Source organism: Fundulus heteroclitus, chromosome 6 (genome assembly GCF_011125445.2).
Source record: "Fundulus heteroclitus isolate FHET01 chromosome 6, MU-UCD_Fhet_4.1, whole genome shotgun sequence".
In the NCBI taxonomy this organism is placed as follows: domain Eukaryota; kingdom Metazoa; phylum Chordata; class Actinopteri; order Cyprinodontiformes; family Fundulidae; genus Fundulus; species Fundulus heteroclitus.
This window is the reverse complement of record NC_046366.1, coordinates 28,248,194-28,262,574: the sequence shown is the minus strand read 5'-3', so window position 1 is coordinate 28,262,574 and position 14,381 is coordinate 28,248,194. Positions and strand designations below refer to the sequence as shown.

Below are 14,381 nucleotides of genomic sequence, written 5' to 3'. Positions count from 1 at the left end.
ATCAAAAACTGGCTAATTACAGCAAGTGTTTTAAAAAAAAAAACAACCCAAATACTGTTTTGATATTACTAGACCAAAAAGAGTTTATTATTATTATTCAAAATAATTTGCAAACGAGATGAATACAACAATTGAGCAAACCCCTTTTTAAAAAAAAATTAAATCTACAATGATTTACACATTAATTTCCTATAAAAAATATTAAAAAAATCTGACTAATTTAAGTTATGTAAAATTATCCTATTTTGTAGAGCAAGTAAAAAACTTTTATTTTTTTTGTTTAAAAAGTGTGTTAATTTTTTGGCCCTTGAGTTCCTTTGGGTTAAAATTTTATAGCCCACGTACCGAAAAGTTTGTACACCCCTGCATTAGATGTTTCCTGAAGTAAAAAAACCTTAGTTTAATGTTAAAACGAATGTAATGTCTTCTCTGATTTTTTTATTATTTATTTTTTGTGAGAGTTTAGCCCAGGTAACATGAACTCAGTTACTATCTACTTTGATGAAAGTCTTAGGGTCTCCTTGGAGCCCGGCTGTTTACCCATGTTGACCTATTTTTCCACCGCTGCAGGCGGGATGGAGGCGTGACGCGGCGGTCCGTGGAGCGATACGGCCAGAGAGAACATGACGGAGTGCTTCCTGCCCCCCAGCAGCAGCCCTGCAGAGCAGCGCAGGGCCGATCACCCGGGCGGTGTGGCCCGCACCCCCAGCTCCGAGGAGATCAGCCCCACCAAGTTCCCGGGGCTGTACCGCACGGGCGAGCCGTCGCCGCCTCACGACGGACATCACCATGAGCCGCCCGACCCGTACGTCTCAGATGACGACAAGGAGCACGGCAAGAAGAAAAACAAGTTCAAGAAGAAGGAGAAAAGGAGTAAGACGCCGTTTTACTCTCTGGCACATATTATACTTCTCCCTTGGGCAAAACCGCCAAACGTTCTGAGGCTAAATTAAATCTCAGCAATTACTGCTGCAGGTAGGGCAGTGATTAATTATTAAGGTGCAGATTTAATGTCTGGGCGCGTGAGAACTTTCATCCACCAGACCGCTTGCTCAATCTCTGCAGGCTTGTGCCTCTCTGCAGTTGTTTGTGGACACAGAGACACATAAGATACACAACCGTGCATGCACACACCAATGCTGCGCTGCGAGAGTCACGGCGTCTGGTTTACCTGCAGGGTAGGGCTGGACGATTTTGTAAAATAATCTAATTGCGATTTTTTTTCTTAATATTGTGATTTAATGTGATTTTTTTTCCAGTTTAATTTATCATGTGTTTCAAAATATATACAAACAACAAATCAATTTGTTTCCTCGCCATGTGGATTAGTTGCTAAAAGACCCGCAGCATCTAAACTCAGAGCAGAAATGATTGCGTTCTGCCTACAATATATTTCAACCAAAATTGCAATTTTGACTTTTCTCCACATTAACCACAAGCAACAAAAATGGCCTCTAAATAAAGATGTTTGTAAACAAGGACTATTTTAAATATGAACTTTTAATGTTTCTATTCATCAGAATATTATTCAAAAGAACAGCTTTTAATTTAATTGGACATCAATCCTTGTTGAACATAAAGTGCAACCAACAAGCAAGTCTATGTATTAAACTGATTGACCTGTACTTAATGCTTTGTATGATTATATAAACTCTAAAACAAGTAATAAAATTAGATTATCTCACTGCTGCAACTGTCTTCCCTTCCATGTGGAGGCAAACCCACTTTAAAGATTTTTTTTTTTTTTTTTTTTTTTTTTTTTTTTTTTTTTTTTTTTTTTTTTTTCCTTTATTTAACCAGGTAAACCCCGTTGAGATCTGGATCTCATTTTCAAGGGGGACCTGGGCAGAAATCTGCAAAAACACTACAACCTGGTTACAAAAATAAACCAATTAATACATATGCACAAATATAAAACAATAAAAACAATTTAAAAGCAGTGACACTGTTTCATACAAGCTTGTTGTCTATCTTTTACCAACACCTAATGGATGTGTCTAATTCCCTGATTGTTACATAGCCAAAAATTGCAGACTCTGCGATTTGGAAATTGCGTTATTTTAAATCACGATTATATTGAAAATGCGATTAATTGTTCAGCCCTACTGCAGGGTCTGTAGCGGACGCGCCTCCAGCGGCTTCGAGACGTCTAAATCTCTGAAGTTTCCACGCGGTTAGCGCTGCACGTCTGGCTTGACGCACGTTAAGCGCCTGTAGAGCGACCGACGCAGTAATCGGAAAATCTGAACTTTTGCAGGTAGACGCGGAGCATCAACCAATCACAGAGTCCGTTATGTGTCATAAGGGTGGATTTTCCCAAAGGGAACAATTTATTATTATTATTTTTTACTTCTTATCACTGATACATGCAAACATCAAGCCTCCTGAATGATGTCCGCTAACCTGAGACAGATGGACAGATTGTCCTGGCTGGAGATGCGGTCACTGATGCCGGTCAGCAGTAGGTCTGGGCGATATGGATTAAAAATTAAATCTCCGATTTTATCATACCAAATCTGATTAATCGAGTTTTTTCCTCCTTTTTGTTTCATAAAAAGAAATTAAAGAAATTACTTTAAAACCTTGCTTTTATGTCAAGCATTTCGTCAGGGAGTTGACCTGAATTCAAAGTGCAACTAAAAACAAACCGTGAAACATGCTTGTAAAACAAGACGGCAGCCATGCCATTATAAACAATGAAAATATAACAAAACATTTGCTGCTAGTGGTATTAAACATTGAGCTAAGAACAGGATTCACTGCACTTGTGAACTTCAAACTAAGTTTAAAAAAAAGTAAATAAGTAAATGAAGTACCTCGTATTATGGTAAAAAAAAAGTCTCCACTTAACAATATTTTGACAATACATTTGCCTAAACATATATCCAGCATCACATGCTGTTCTCTTCATGGAAACCCAATGAGTGTATTGGCAAAATAAAATCCAGATTTTCCAAAAATGAAATCTTAAAGAATTGTAAATTCGAATTAATCGATTAAATCGATTTATCGCCCAGCCCTAGTCAGCGGGTCGTCAAACTGCTCAGGGCGCAGCTCCTGCAGGAGGCGGTGAAACTCTGGGCGGCTTTTTAACGCAGCATAAGATCTTAGGTTAAGTTTAGAGGGACTTATTAGCCTTGCATGCATGTTTTTGGTGTGACAGAGAGGACCGACATAAGCAATTGGAGAAAGCAGGCCAGGCCAGGATTTCAACCCAGAACCTTCTTGCTGCAAGGCAACAAGTCCTACCAGCAGTCACTGTATGACTCTGTGAGGCAAAGACCAGATGAATACAACTTTTTCAGGGAAGACCAGTGATTGAAAACTGTAAAGTCTCCAGCGTGACCGCTAGCTTCTCATTTGTTCTGCATTTCTCACGCTTAAAAAGTGTGTAATTATTTAATGGAAGCTGAGATGGAGAGACGGACGGGGGTTTCTGCAGTAACGACGGCAGATTTATCGGGCCGTCTGCATTCCTGAGCTCAGCTACAGTCATGAGGTCTGGATCATGACTAAAAGAACAAGATCCTGGATGCATGGAGGCGAAAAGAGCTCCCTCCAGAGGGTGGCCGCGTTCAGGTTATCAGGGATGGGGCTCAAAGTAGGGCCGCTGCATCTCCACATACAAATGAGTTAATTGAGGTGGTTTGGTTGGGGGTTCTGGGTACGACATCCCATAATTCATCCTGTCTGACCTGAGGATGTCGCCGCGGAGAGGAAGGTCTGGGTTTCCCTCCTGGATCTGTTTCCCTCGCGACCCGTTGTGGGATAAGAGGATAGCAGCTGGCAAAAATGTGCTTTTGTGATTTATTCTTATTTATTTCTCTTTTTTTTTTTTTAGTTCACGTTTATTAAATCTGCCAGACTGCAGAGAAAACGTTGAATACCGTCAGAAAGCCTGACCAACTATCAGGGTTCCCGCGGATCCTTAAAAAGTCTTAAAAGGCATTGAATTCTGTATTATAAAACTAAGGCCTTAATTGGCATTAAAATGTCTTAAATTAGTCGTTCTTAGGTCTTAAAATTGTTACCATGTCATAAATAGGATTTTATTTTTGTAATCCTTACCAAACGGTAAAATAATTGATACAATTATATATTTTTTAATTTACCGAACGGCTCAATTTAACAATTATTGGTTCCGTCCCGATAGCGGAACAAATAAAAACGGTTGCGGCTGGACCATAGCTGCGTAAAAGAGTTGGCACTGGTTATGTTGTGGTTTTAAAACTGATTTATAGTTTATTTTAGTAGGGAACAAAACAAAGTTTGTGAATTCAGTTCAGTAGTTGTTAAAAATATATCTGTAATTTGTGTTTTTTAGCTTTCTTCCTACATGGAATGTTTTTCAAAATGTTAAACATGTCTACTGGGCCAAAAAGTAATGGTTTATGTTAAAATAAACATTTGGGTGAAGTTGTCGCAACCAGGTTTATCTTGTTTATCGTGAAGTTGGTCTTAACTTTTTATTTCAAGTGGCATTAAAAGGTCTTAAAAAGTCTTGAATTTAACTTGCCTTACGCTGTAGGAACCCTGAACTATTGATCAGAAGAAGAAAGTCCGGCCGCTTCAAGGCGACGTTGACAGAAACCAGGCGCTGGACTCAAAACCCTTTTTGCACGGCGCTGCGCATCATTGATACGACAACGCGCCGCATTTAGGAAAACAGATAAGAGAGGTTTCCACCCGTCCATCCTGGCCTCGCCCACGGCGTGGGCCGTTTTCCGCCGTTGTCCGCCCTGTGTCATCATTTTTCCACATCTGGATTTAGATTTAGCTCCCACCTTGGTGCCCGGTGAGAGAGAGAAAAGGAGGGCGGCGGCCGGTTCCCAGGGAAGGTGCATCGCAGACGACGCTTTGATTCCCGCAGCAGAGCAGAGTCCGCTGGCTGGGAATGGAGCTGAACTGTCGGGTTTAGAGAGGAGAGGTGCTGTGGGAGCTGTGCTAAATCAGCGGCTGACCTCTTTTCCCTGTCCCCATTCTCTGCCGTCTTCTCTCTCTCTCGTCCCTCTTCCTGTTTCTGTCGCGCCGCTATCGTAGTTTTGCTGTTGGAGGAAGATAAGGGTGTTTTCTTTTTTTTTTTTTTTTTCTCATCTCAGATTTAACCCCGTTTGTAACCTTTCCTCACAGCCGAGGGATACGCCGCCTTCCAGGAGGACAGCTCGGCGGACGAGGCGGAGAGCCCGTCCAAGATGAAGCGCTCCAAGGGGATCCACGTGTTCAAGAAGCCCAGCTTCTCCAAGAAGAAGGAGAAGGACTTCAAGGTGAAGGAGAAAGGCCCCAAAGAGGACAAGGCCAAGGAGAAGAAGTCCAAGGACTTGACCGCCGCCGACGTGGTCAAACAGTGGAAGGAGAAGAAGAAGAAGAAAAAGCCGGCCTCGGAGGCGGAGCCGGTGCCGGTGGAGACTCCGACAGTGAGACCCATCTTCGGCGCTCCGCTGGCTGAAGCCGTGAAGAGGACCGCTCTGTATGACGGCATCCAGCTGCCGGCCATCTTCAGGGAATGTGTGGACTACATCGAGAGCTACGGCATGAAGTGTGAGGGCATCTATAGGGTCTCAGGTATGATTTATTTAATAAAATCCCTTCTGTTATGGAGACGGTTCAGTTTAAAAGGCCAGTAATCAGAACGTTGTCTGCTTAAGGAAGCCTAGTCTGTCGCTTTCCATCACCGGCTGGAGAGCCTTCCCTTCTGAGCAAGCATGTGGTGACAGTGGAAAGAAACAAACATCTCAAACGTGCTTTTTTTTAATTCATCTCGTGAGGGGAAAAGCATTAAAAACATTAACCTTCGTCTAGGGCTGAACGATTTTGGAAAATAATCGAATTGCGATTTTTTTTTTTCCCCCAGTTTAATTTATCATGTGTTTTAAAATATATACAAACAACACATCAATTTGTATCCTCGCCATGTGGATTAGTTGCTAAAAGACCCACAGCATCTAAATTTGGAGCAGAAATGATTGTGTTCTGCCTACAATATATTTCAATCAAAATTGCAATTTTGACTTTTCTCCGCATTAACCACAAGCAACAAAAATGGCCTCTAAATAAAGATGTTTGTAAACAAGGACTATTTTAAATATGAACTTTTAATGTTTCTATTGATCAGAATATTATTCCCACCAACAAGCAAGTCTATGTATTAAACTGATTGACCTGTACTTAATGCTATGTATGATTATATAAACTCTAAAACAAGTAATAAAATTAGTTTATCTCACTGCTGCAACTGTCTTCACTTCCATGAGGAGGCAAACCCACTTTAAACATTTTACTGACACCTAATGGACGAGTCTAATTCCATAATTGTTACATAGCCAAAAATTGCAGACCTCTGAGATTTGGAAATTGCGTTTTTTTAAAATCACGATTATATTGAAAATGCGATGAATTGTTCGTCATCTCTCCTCGCCAGGGATGAAGTCCAAGGTGGACGAGCTGAAAGCGGCTTACGACCGGGAGGAGTGTCCCTGCCTGGAGGAGTACGACCCCCACACGGTCGCCAGCCTGCTGAAGCAGTACCTGCGCGAGCTGCCGGAGAACCTGCTGAGTCGAGAGCTGGCGCAGCGCTTCGAGGACGCCTGCGGACGGCCAGCCGAGGCGGAGAAGGTGGCGGAGTTTCACAAGCTGCTGGCCGAGGTGCCGCCGCAGAGCCGGCTGCTCCTCTCCTGGCTCGTCACGCACATGGACCACGTCATCGCCAGGGAGGCCGACACCAAGATGAACATCCAGAACATCTCCATCGTCCTCAACCCGACCATCCAGGTCAGCAGCTAAACTACTGCAGGAGGAAGACAGGGCTTCCGTGGGTCATTAAAAGTCATTAAAACAGGGTTCCTGCGGATCCTTAAAAAGTCTTAAAAGGCATTGAATTCTGTAATATAAAACCAAGGCCTCAATTGGCATTAAAATGTCTTAAATCAGTCTTTCTTAGGTCTTAAAATTGTTACCAGGTCATAAATAGGATTTTATTTTTGTAATCCTTACCAAACAGTAAAATAATTGACACAATTATAATTTTTTAAATTTACCGAACGGCTCAATGTAACCATTATTGGTTCCGTCACGATAGCGGAACCAATAAAAACTGTTGGCACTGGTTATGTTGTGGTTTTTAAAACTGATTTATAGTTTATTTTAGTAGGGAACAAAACAAAGTTTGTGAATTCAGTTCAGTAGTTGTTAAAAAATATATCTGTAATTTGTGTTTTTTTTTTTTTTTTCTTCCTATATGGAATGTTTTTAAAATTTTTAAACATGTCTACTGGGCCAGAAAGTAATGGTTTATGTTAAAATAAACATTTGGGGGAAGTTGTTGCAACCAGGTTTATCTTGTTTATCGTGAAGTTGGTCTTAACTTTTTATTTCAAGTGGCATTAAAAAGTCTTGCATTTAACTTGCCTTATGCTGTAGGAACCCTGTTAAAAGGCCTTAATTGGCATTAAAATTCATTAAATGTAATTATCGGCGGCATTTAAAACGGTTTATTTTTTTTTTCTAAAAAAATACATTCATAAAAACAGTTTCGTCAAATATATTATATCAGATATAACTGATTCAGCGTGTTTGCGCGGAACCAAACACCCTGAATCAGTACTTTTTACGATGTTCGGAAAAGAAGCTTGAGGCGGAGAAAGAGCTAGAGAATGGGGGAAAATGCAAATTTTAACAAAAGTGAAGGGAAAACGAGGAATTCGGGACATGGCTGCTGCCTGTCGACGGTAAAGATGACGAAGGTTTTTGCCGTGTTTGTAAAAAAAAAAAAAAAAAAAAAAAAAAAAAAAAGGTGTCAATGCTTTACGATCTCACATGAAGTCGGACAGGGACAGCCACAGATCAGCTGCAAGGGATATATATATATATATATATATATATATATATATATATATATATATATATATATATATATATACTAGAGTCATGGGTACTTGTTAATGGCATTAAAATTATTTCTAAGAGCATTAAAAGAGCAATAAATTAGCGTTCCTCATTCCTGTATAAACCCTGGAAGAGTGGTCTAGAAATGTGTGCATTTTGAATTAATCTCCCATCGATCTAAAACACCCATTAATGCATTCATTCATTTAACCATCTATCAATTCATCGGTTCGTTCTCATCCGTTTATCCTTCCATGTATGCATTCATGCATGTGTGCTCGTCCATCAATCCATTGGGTCATTCATCATCTATCCACCCTCCCTGTGGTTGTTGCAGCTTCCATATCTACAGTATGTTCATGTATCATTAATTCCTTTTTTTTAAACATTAAGCTTATAAAAGAACATAAAAGTCCAGGACTTTGAACCTGGAAAGGTGTGGAGTGGTGACACTAAAAATCCGAGCATTCCCCTAGCAACACGTTAACCAAGTTTTCATTGGTTCAAGCGGTGAGTTCGTCTGTGAAACCCTGGCCCAGTTTTTAGTGCAGCTAATTTATCCCCATAGGATTCATCTGTTCAACTCACTCTGAGCCAAAAACACATCCGTTAAATAAACATGGAGGTATCCAGCACTAGTGGAACGAGGACACGTAAATATGTAAATATGGAGCAGGCTGCTGTAGAGGAACTGCTCCAGAAACGTTTCAGCTGCAGGGTGGAAACCGTGTCTTCCTGCTTTTTACTCTGCTGATGCGTTCTCCTTCCCTCTAGATCGGGAACCGTGTCCTCTACATCTTCTTTACCCACGTGAAAGAGCTCTTCGGAGACGTTGTCCTGAAGCCGGTGGTGCGGCCGCTCCGCTGGTCCAACATGGCAACCATGCCAGCTCTGCCCGAGACCCAGGAGAACATCAAGGAGGAAATCCGGCGGCAGGTTAGTGTCAGTCCAGCACTGGCCGGTTTTTATTCGCTCGTTTTCTAACCATTGTGAAAATGATGTTTTTTATTTCCTCTCTTAAAAACAATGGAACAAGATTACACAAGCATGTATTAATCTGTGAAGGTCGACGCAAACAACTGGATGAAAAAACTCTAAATGTTGTGTGTTGCATGGCTGGAAAAGGTAGAAATGCAAGAAAAGCTTAGGACAAAATGTGAAATGCATTAAAGTTGAACTTTTATCAGCTGTTGATTGTTTTTTTTAAAGCTTCATCAAGCTGTGCCGAGACACAGGGCAGTGCTCCTGCACATCTTCGCAAATATTTTCATGTATTTTCTTTTTTTTATCACTAAATACTTTAAAATCTCTGTTAATATTTCTGATTATTTGCATCTAAACTCGTTTTTGGACACATTTTTCTTTCTTCACCCAACTATTACATTACTGCGTATTAAAGAACAGCGTATAGGTCTTTATAAGACATTTTCTTGGATGCTTAGCAGGGTTCCTACAAAAAAAATCTAAACATGTATAAATATCCTTGTATTTACTTTTTGAAATCTAATAATATTAATCAATGCAGTCATTTTTTTTATATTGATTTATGTTATATAGCATTCTTAATCATTTATTTGCAACTCTTCACCATTTTATAATGTTATGGAACTGTATTTAGTTTTTTTTTTTATGACTTATTTACAGAATGCACTTGAATTAAAAAGTCAACTTCATTAGTATTTTGGATTTTACACGGCTTTAAATTGTGGAACTGGACATGTGGTCTTAAAACTGGGCCTAGTTAAAGTAAAACACTTTTTAATAACGATAAAGTTGGCAAAGTTCAGCAGCTGTGCTTTGCAGATTCTTGTAGGATAGTCCAGGGCTTATTAGGCAGAGGCTACAGATTTTGGAGCCGGTCCAAGTGGTTAAAATAGCAGTGAAATGGTTCTACACCAGACTCTGCGTTGTTTCTCAATTTGTGAAACCTACAGATAAGTTTCTGCTCAAATGTTTTCACAATGCTATAAAAGCCAATGAAGAAATTAGTCTGGATAAGTTTGCAGTTTTGAAATGAAACATTTGTAGCATCCCTGACTTATTGTTGTTCCAGTTGTTGGTTGAGTTTAAGTGTTTGACTCCTGCTCACGCTCACTGATCTGGGAACAGAACCCGCGGACATAAAGGTGTCTGTGTTCAGGAGTTCCTGTTGAACTGCCTGCACAGAGACCTGCAGGCAGGCGTCAAGGACCTGTCCAAGGAGGAGCGACTCTGGGAGGTTCAGAGAATCCTCACCGCTCTCAAACGCAAGCTGAGGGAGGCCAAGCGGCAGGTAATGTTCCCACTCGCACGTCATGTGTGGAGGAATAAACAGGGAGGCATAAAACCACACAACAGGCTCATAGCTCCTCGTGTCTTCTGCTGATTTGCTGTCGCCGTGTTTCTAGATTCAGATTTATTCATTGTAAACATGTACAGCCGCATGATTTTAATTGTTTTCATCAGTACCGTATTTTTCCGGACCATAAGGCGTATTAAATATTCTTCCAAGTGAATACGATTTTTGCATTTAAAATAATCCACCATCTTATTTCAAGTAGTGGATATCTAATTATCCTATTTTAAGGGTAAATTATTCATTCCATTAGCAAATAGTCTTATTTAGCTGCACAAATCAAGGAAAAATATACTAATTTGAAGAAAACTTTACTTACTTTTACTTCCCTTTTTGCAGTGCACCTCTCCGCGTACAGAGATCTCTCCTGAGAGGGAGAGCTATCCGTCTCTGTTGGGAGGACAGAGTAGCTGGACTAAACTGCCCTGTTTCTAACATAAAGCCAAAATAAGCGTAACTTTTATATTAAATTAACTTACTAGGTTTATGCTGGGCCGTACTTCTAGTTTCGACATTACAGTCAGGCAGTATTATAGACAGCTCAGGGGTCCTATCAGGTAGTGACACAGTTTACCGTAACGCTCCGAGTATCGATTGAGTGGAGCGGCTTCTTTGCTAACCAGAGTCGTACTTACACATTTTAACAGATTTTTAAGCACAATGGTAATCATATGTAAGGCTTTTAGAAGATTTAAGGATTTTAAGTACGCCTTATAGTCTGAAAAATACGATAACTGTTGTGATGTGTTGATTGAAAATAAGGCGACACACACTTGTCACCTTTTATTCCCTAATGGAGGTTACTTTGTCTTCCTCCCACTGACTGGACTGACTGATCCTGGATCTGCCTGTTCTGACAGCCGCTGTGTCGTTTTTCCATCTGTGCCGTTTCAGGAGTGCGAGACTAAGATAGCACAAGAAATAGCCAGTCTCTCAAAGGAAGACGTGTCCAAAGAGGAAATGACTGAGAACGAAGAGGAAGTTATCAACCTGCTTTTAGCACAGGTGACTCATTTTTACACCTAAACGTGATGAAATCAACCCTATCCCGGTGGATTCTGCCTTTTAATCCATAACTTCTTCTGGCTGATCACAGGAGAACGAGATTCTGACGGAGCAGGAGGAGCTGATCGCTCTCGAACAGGTGTTACGGAGACAGATTGCCACGGAGAAGGAAGAAATCGAGAGGCTGAGGGCGGAAATCGCAGACATCCAGAGGTAAGAGAGGGAAACGGAGGATCGCTTTAACGCAGTCGCCGTGGTTATGAGGTAGTAACGCCGGGCGCGTTCCTCACCAGTCGGCAGCAGGGTCGCAGCGAGACGGAGGAGTACTCCTCGGACAGTGAAAGCGAGAGTGAAGATGAGGAAGAGCTGCAGATGATACTGGAAGACCTGCAGAAGCAAAACGAGGAACTAGAGGTGAGGTGAACTAGCGGTCCCACGTTAAATGGTTTCGCTGATTTCTGTTTGACAAACCAATGCGGCATTTTCCTAACCTGACAACAGCCAGATGTATGTCTCGCTCCGCCTAGCTCCACTCACATACATCTGGGACATCGCCCATTGAAAGTGATTTCCCCAACAAAATTTATGGTCTGGCCAATCAGGACGCAGAGCGGGTGTTTCATGGATGTGACGTAGCGGCGAAGCGACCGTGAAATTCCAACAACAATGGCGGCTCGCATCGAGGAAGCAAGCGTTAGCATTGATGCTGCTATTTCTTCCGTGTTGTCCAATCTACCTAATATTGTTTCATTAAAAGAACATCAGAGAACGGCTCTGAAGGCTTTTGTTGGTGGAAACGATGTTTTTTTCGCCCTTCTCCCGACCGGATTTGGCAAGCGGTTAGCCGCTAATGAGCGGTTAGCCGCTAACCGTTAGCGGTTAGCATGAACCATGTTAGGAGGCCTTTAGTCCTCGACGCGGTCCACCCGGGATCGACTCTGACCCGCGGCGCTTTGCCGCCTGTCTTTGCCCCTCTTCCTGTCAGCTCACTGTCAATAAAACGCGTGCGGTTTTTTTTCTCTGCGTCGCTCTCATCAGCGTCACGGGTTAGCTTCGGTGTGACTGGTTGAAATAGCACGTCGATAAAGATGACAGACAAGTAGCTTATCCAATCATATGCAAGAATTTTTGATAAGGCCCAGCCTTCAATAAAGGCAATTCCTATGGAGAGGTCCCAGATGGATGTGAGTGGAGCTAGGCGGAGCGAGACATGCGTCTGGCTGTTGTCAGGTTAGCGTTTTCCTTCCACTTCACACAAACTGTGCACCGCCTCCAGTTTCATCCGTCGCATTAAAATCCTGATGAAACATGTTGGAAATTCGCTCCTTTCTCGGTTTTCGTAAAGTAGCCTCGTTGATCCCCCGCAGAACAAGAACACCCACCTGAACCAGGCCATCCACGAGGAGCAGGAAGCCATCCTGGAGCTCCGAGTCCAGCTCCGCCTGCTGCAGAGCCACAAGCAGCAGCAGCAGCAGGAACGGACCGTCTCTCCCCCCGCCGAGCCGGTTCCTCCCACCCAGCCGAGCCCGGAGGCCCGCAGCGAGGAACAAACCAAACGCTCCGTCTCCGCTGTCGCCGCCATCGCTGCCGGGGACGCACCTGCCCCGACCAACGGGAAGACACCGAAGGATCCTTCAAAGCCGTCGCCGGGCAAAGACAGGAGAGACACCAACATGTGAGATGGGTGAGGCGTCTGGCTCTGATCGAGTGTAGCTTACGATCCACAGGAACCTGGAGTAGGGGGGCTAATGAACATCCCTGTGGCATCCTGACTCCCATTCCCCCCCGTTCAGAACAGCACACCTTAGGAAGAGAGTAGCAGCTGTCGCAGGTGAGCGGCTCCTCCTGTGGGGACTCCCGGGGACCATATTATTCAAATCTGCTGTGCCAAGCCTGTTGAAAGGATGACGAGGAGAGGGTGGAAAAAAAATGAAGGGAGCGGGGTGGATGTCAGAGAGATTAGAGTTTATTTTTCACTGGTAATTAAATCAAGAAATCATCACAAAACATAATGTTGTTGTTGTTGTAACTCCGTTTATCCCTGAAATTTGACGTCGCCGACCACTGTGCCATAGCTCAAAATGCCGGAGAGCCACGAATGCAAAATAAAGCTCTTTGATTGCTGAAGGATTTTATGATTGGTCTATCTTTACGTTTTAAATTTTACTATCATTCTAACATGATGTCTGTACATATATATATATATATAATGCTCATAAAATGCCATGGTTTAATTTAAAGCTTTATATATAGAGAGAGATCTATTGCTGTTTTTTTTTTTTTTTGGAAGAATGAGGAACAGACGACTGAATGAAAAACCTAATCCCACCACAGCAAAACGTAGACAAGTGCACTCATTCGCTCCCGTTTCCGGACGAGGAAACCTGCAGATTTAGGTTTAATGTCGTCGTGACACATCTGTGGGGTTGTTTTATGTTGAATGTGTGCATTTTTTTTTTAACTGTTATAATTCTAGATGTGAGAAACTGTTCCATCATTTCATGACGGATCCATGACTCCTGCAGAAGGACGGTCATTGATTAAATGCAATTTTAAGCAAAGGCGCAGCCTGACTTTTCTTTATTGTATATTAGAGCAACATTGCAAAACACAGTTTATTATGAGCTCTTGTGTCCGCATATGTTAATTTTTATATTGTTGCTGACTTGTAGCGATGATCCTAGTGTGGCTGCCCCTGCTTTGGTCACCGGCTGGATATAAACTGTATTAATCCTACGACTGAAACCGACACTAAAGCTTCTCCTGGGGTTGTTTTCCTTTTGTTTGGAGCTTTTTTTTTAGCAGACTGTTGCAGACAGACTAATGCTGTGAAGAATAAAGTGTTGATCTGGATCTGTGTATTTTTTATTTATTTATGTATTTATTTTTTTGCTCTTGGCCTAAAAAGTTTAGCTTTTTATATGAAAGTGTCAGCACTTTCCAGAGCACATTATTCAAATACCTTGTCCCAGTTTAAATAAAAGTGTTCCTTTTTTAAGGGTGTTGGAGAGTGATCCTAAACTGAGATAACACCACTGCCCTAATTTGTAAGTAAAAAGTATTTTTTGTCAAGTTTCCCAGAAATCTACTAGAAAAACCACAGTGCTTAGACTTTTCTCCCCAACATTAAGGTATGCAGTGCTGTGGAAAAAGTAGTTCC

At 41.9% G+C, this 14,381-nt stretch overlaps 1 protein-coding gene across 1 annotated transcript; it reads left to right on the top strand.

Annotated features, from left to right (window-relative positions):
• The first annotated feature begins 583 nt into the window (after positions 1–583).
• On the top strand, positions 584–13,782 carry LOC118563478 (ralA-binding protein 1-like). Its single transcript, XM_036138500.1, has 9 exons — positions 584–873; positions 5,131–5,562; positions 6,419–6,768; positions 8,656–8,817; positions 10,022–10,153; positions 11,111–11,221; positions 11,313–11,434; positions 11,515–11,635; positions 12,589–13,782. The coding sequence occupies exons 1-9, from the start codon at positions 624–626 to the stop codon at positions 12,898–12,900; spliced, it is 1,992 nt and encodes a 663-aa protein (XP_035994393.1). The 5' UTR covers positions 584–623; the 3' UTR covers positions 12,901–13,782.
• The last annotated feature ends 599 nt before the right edge of the window (positions 13,783–14,381 follow it).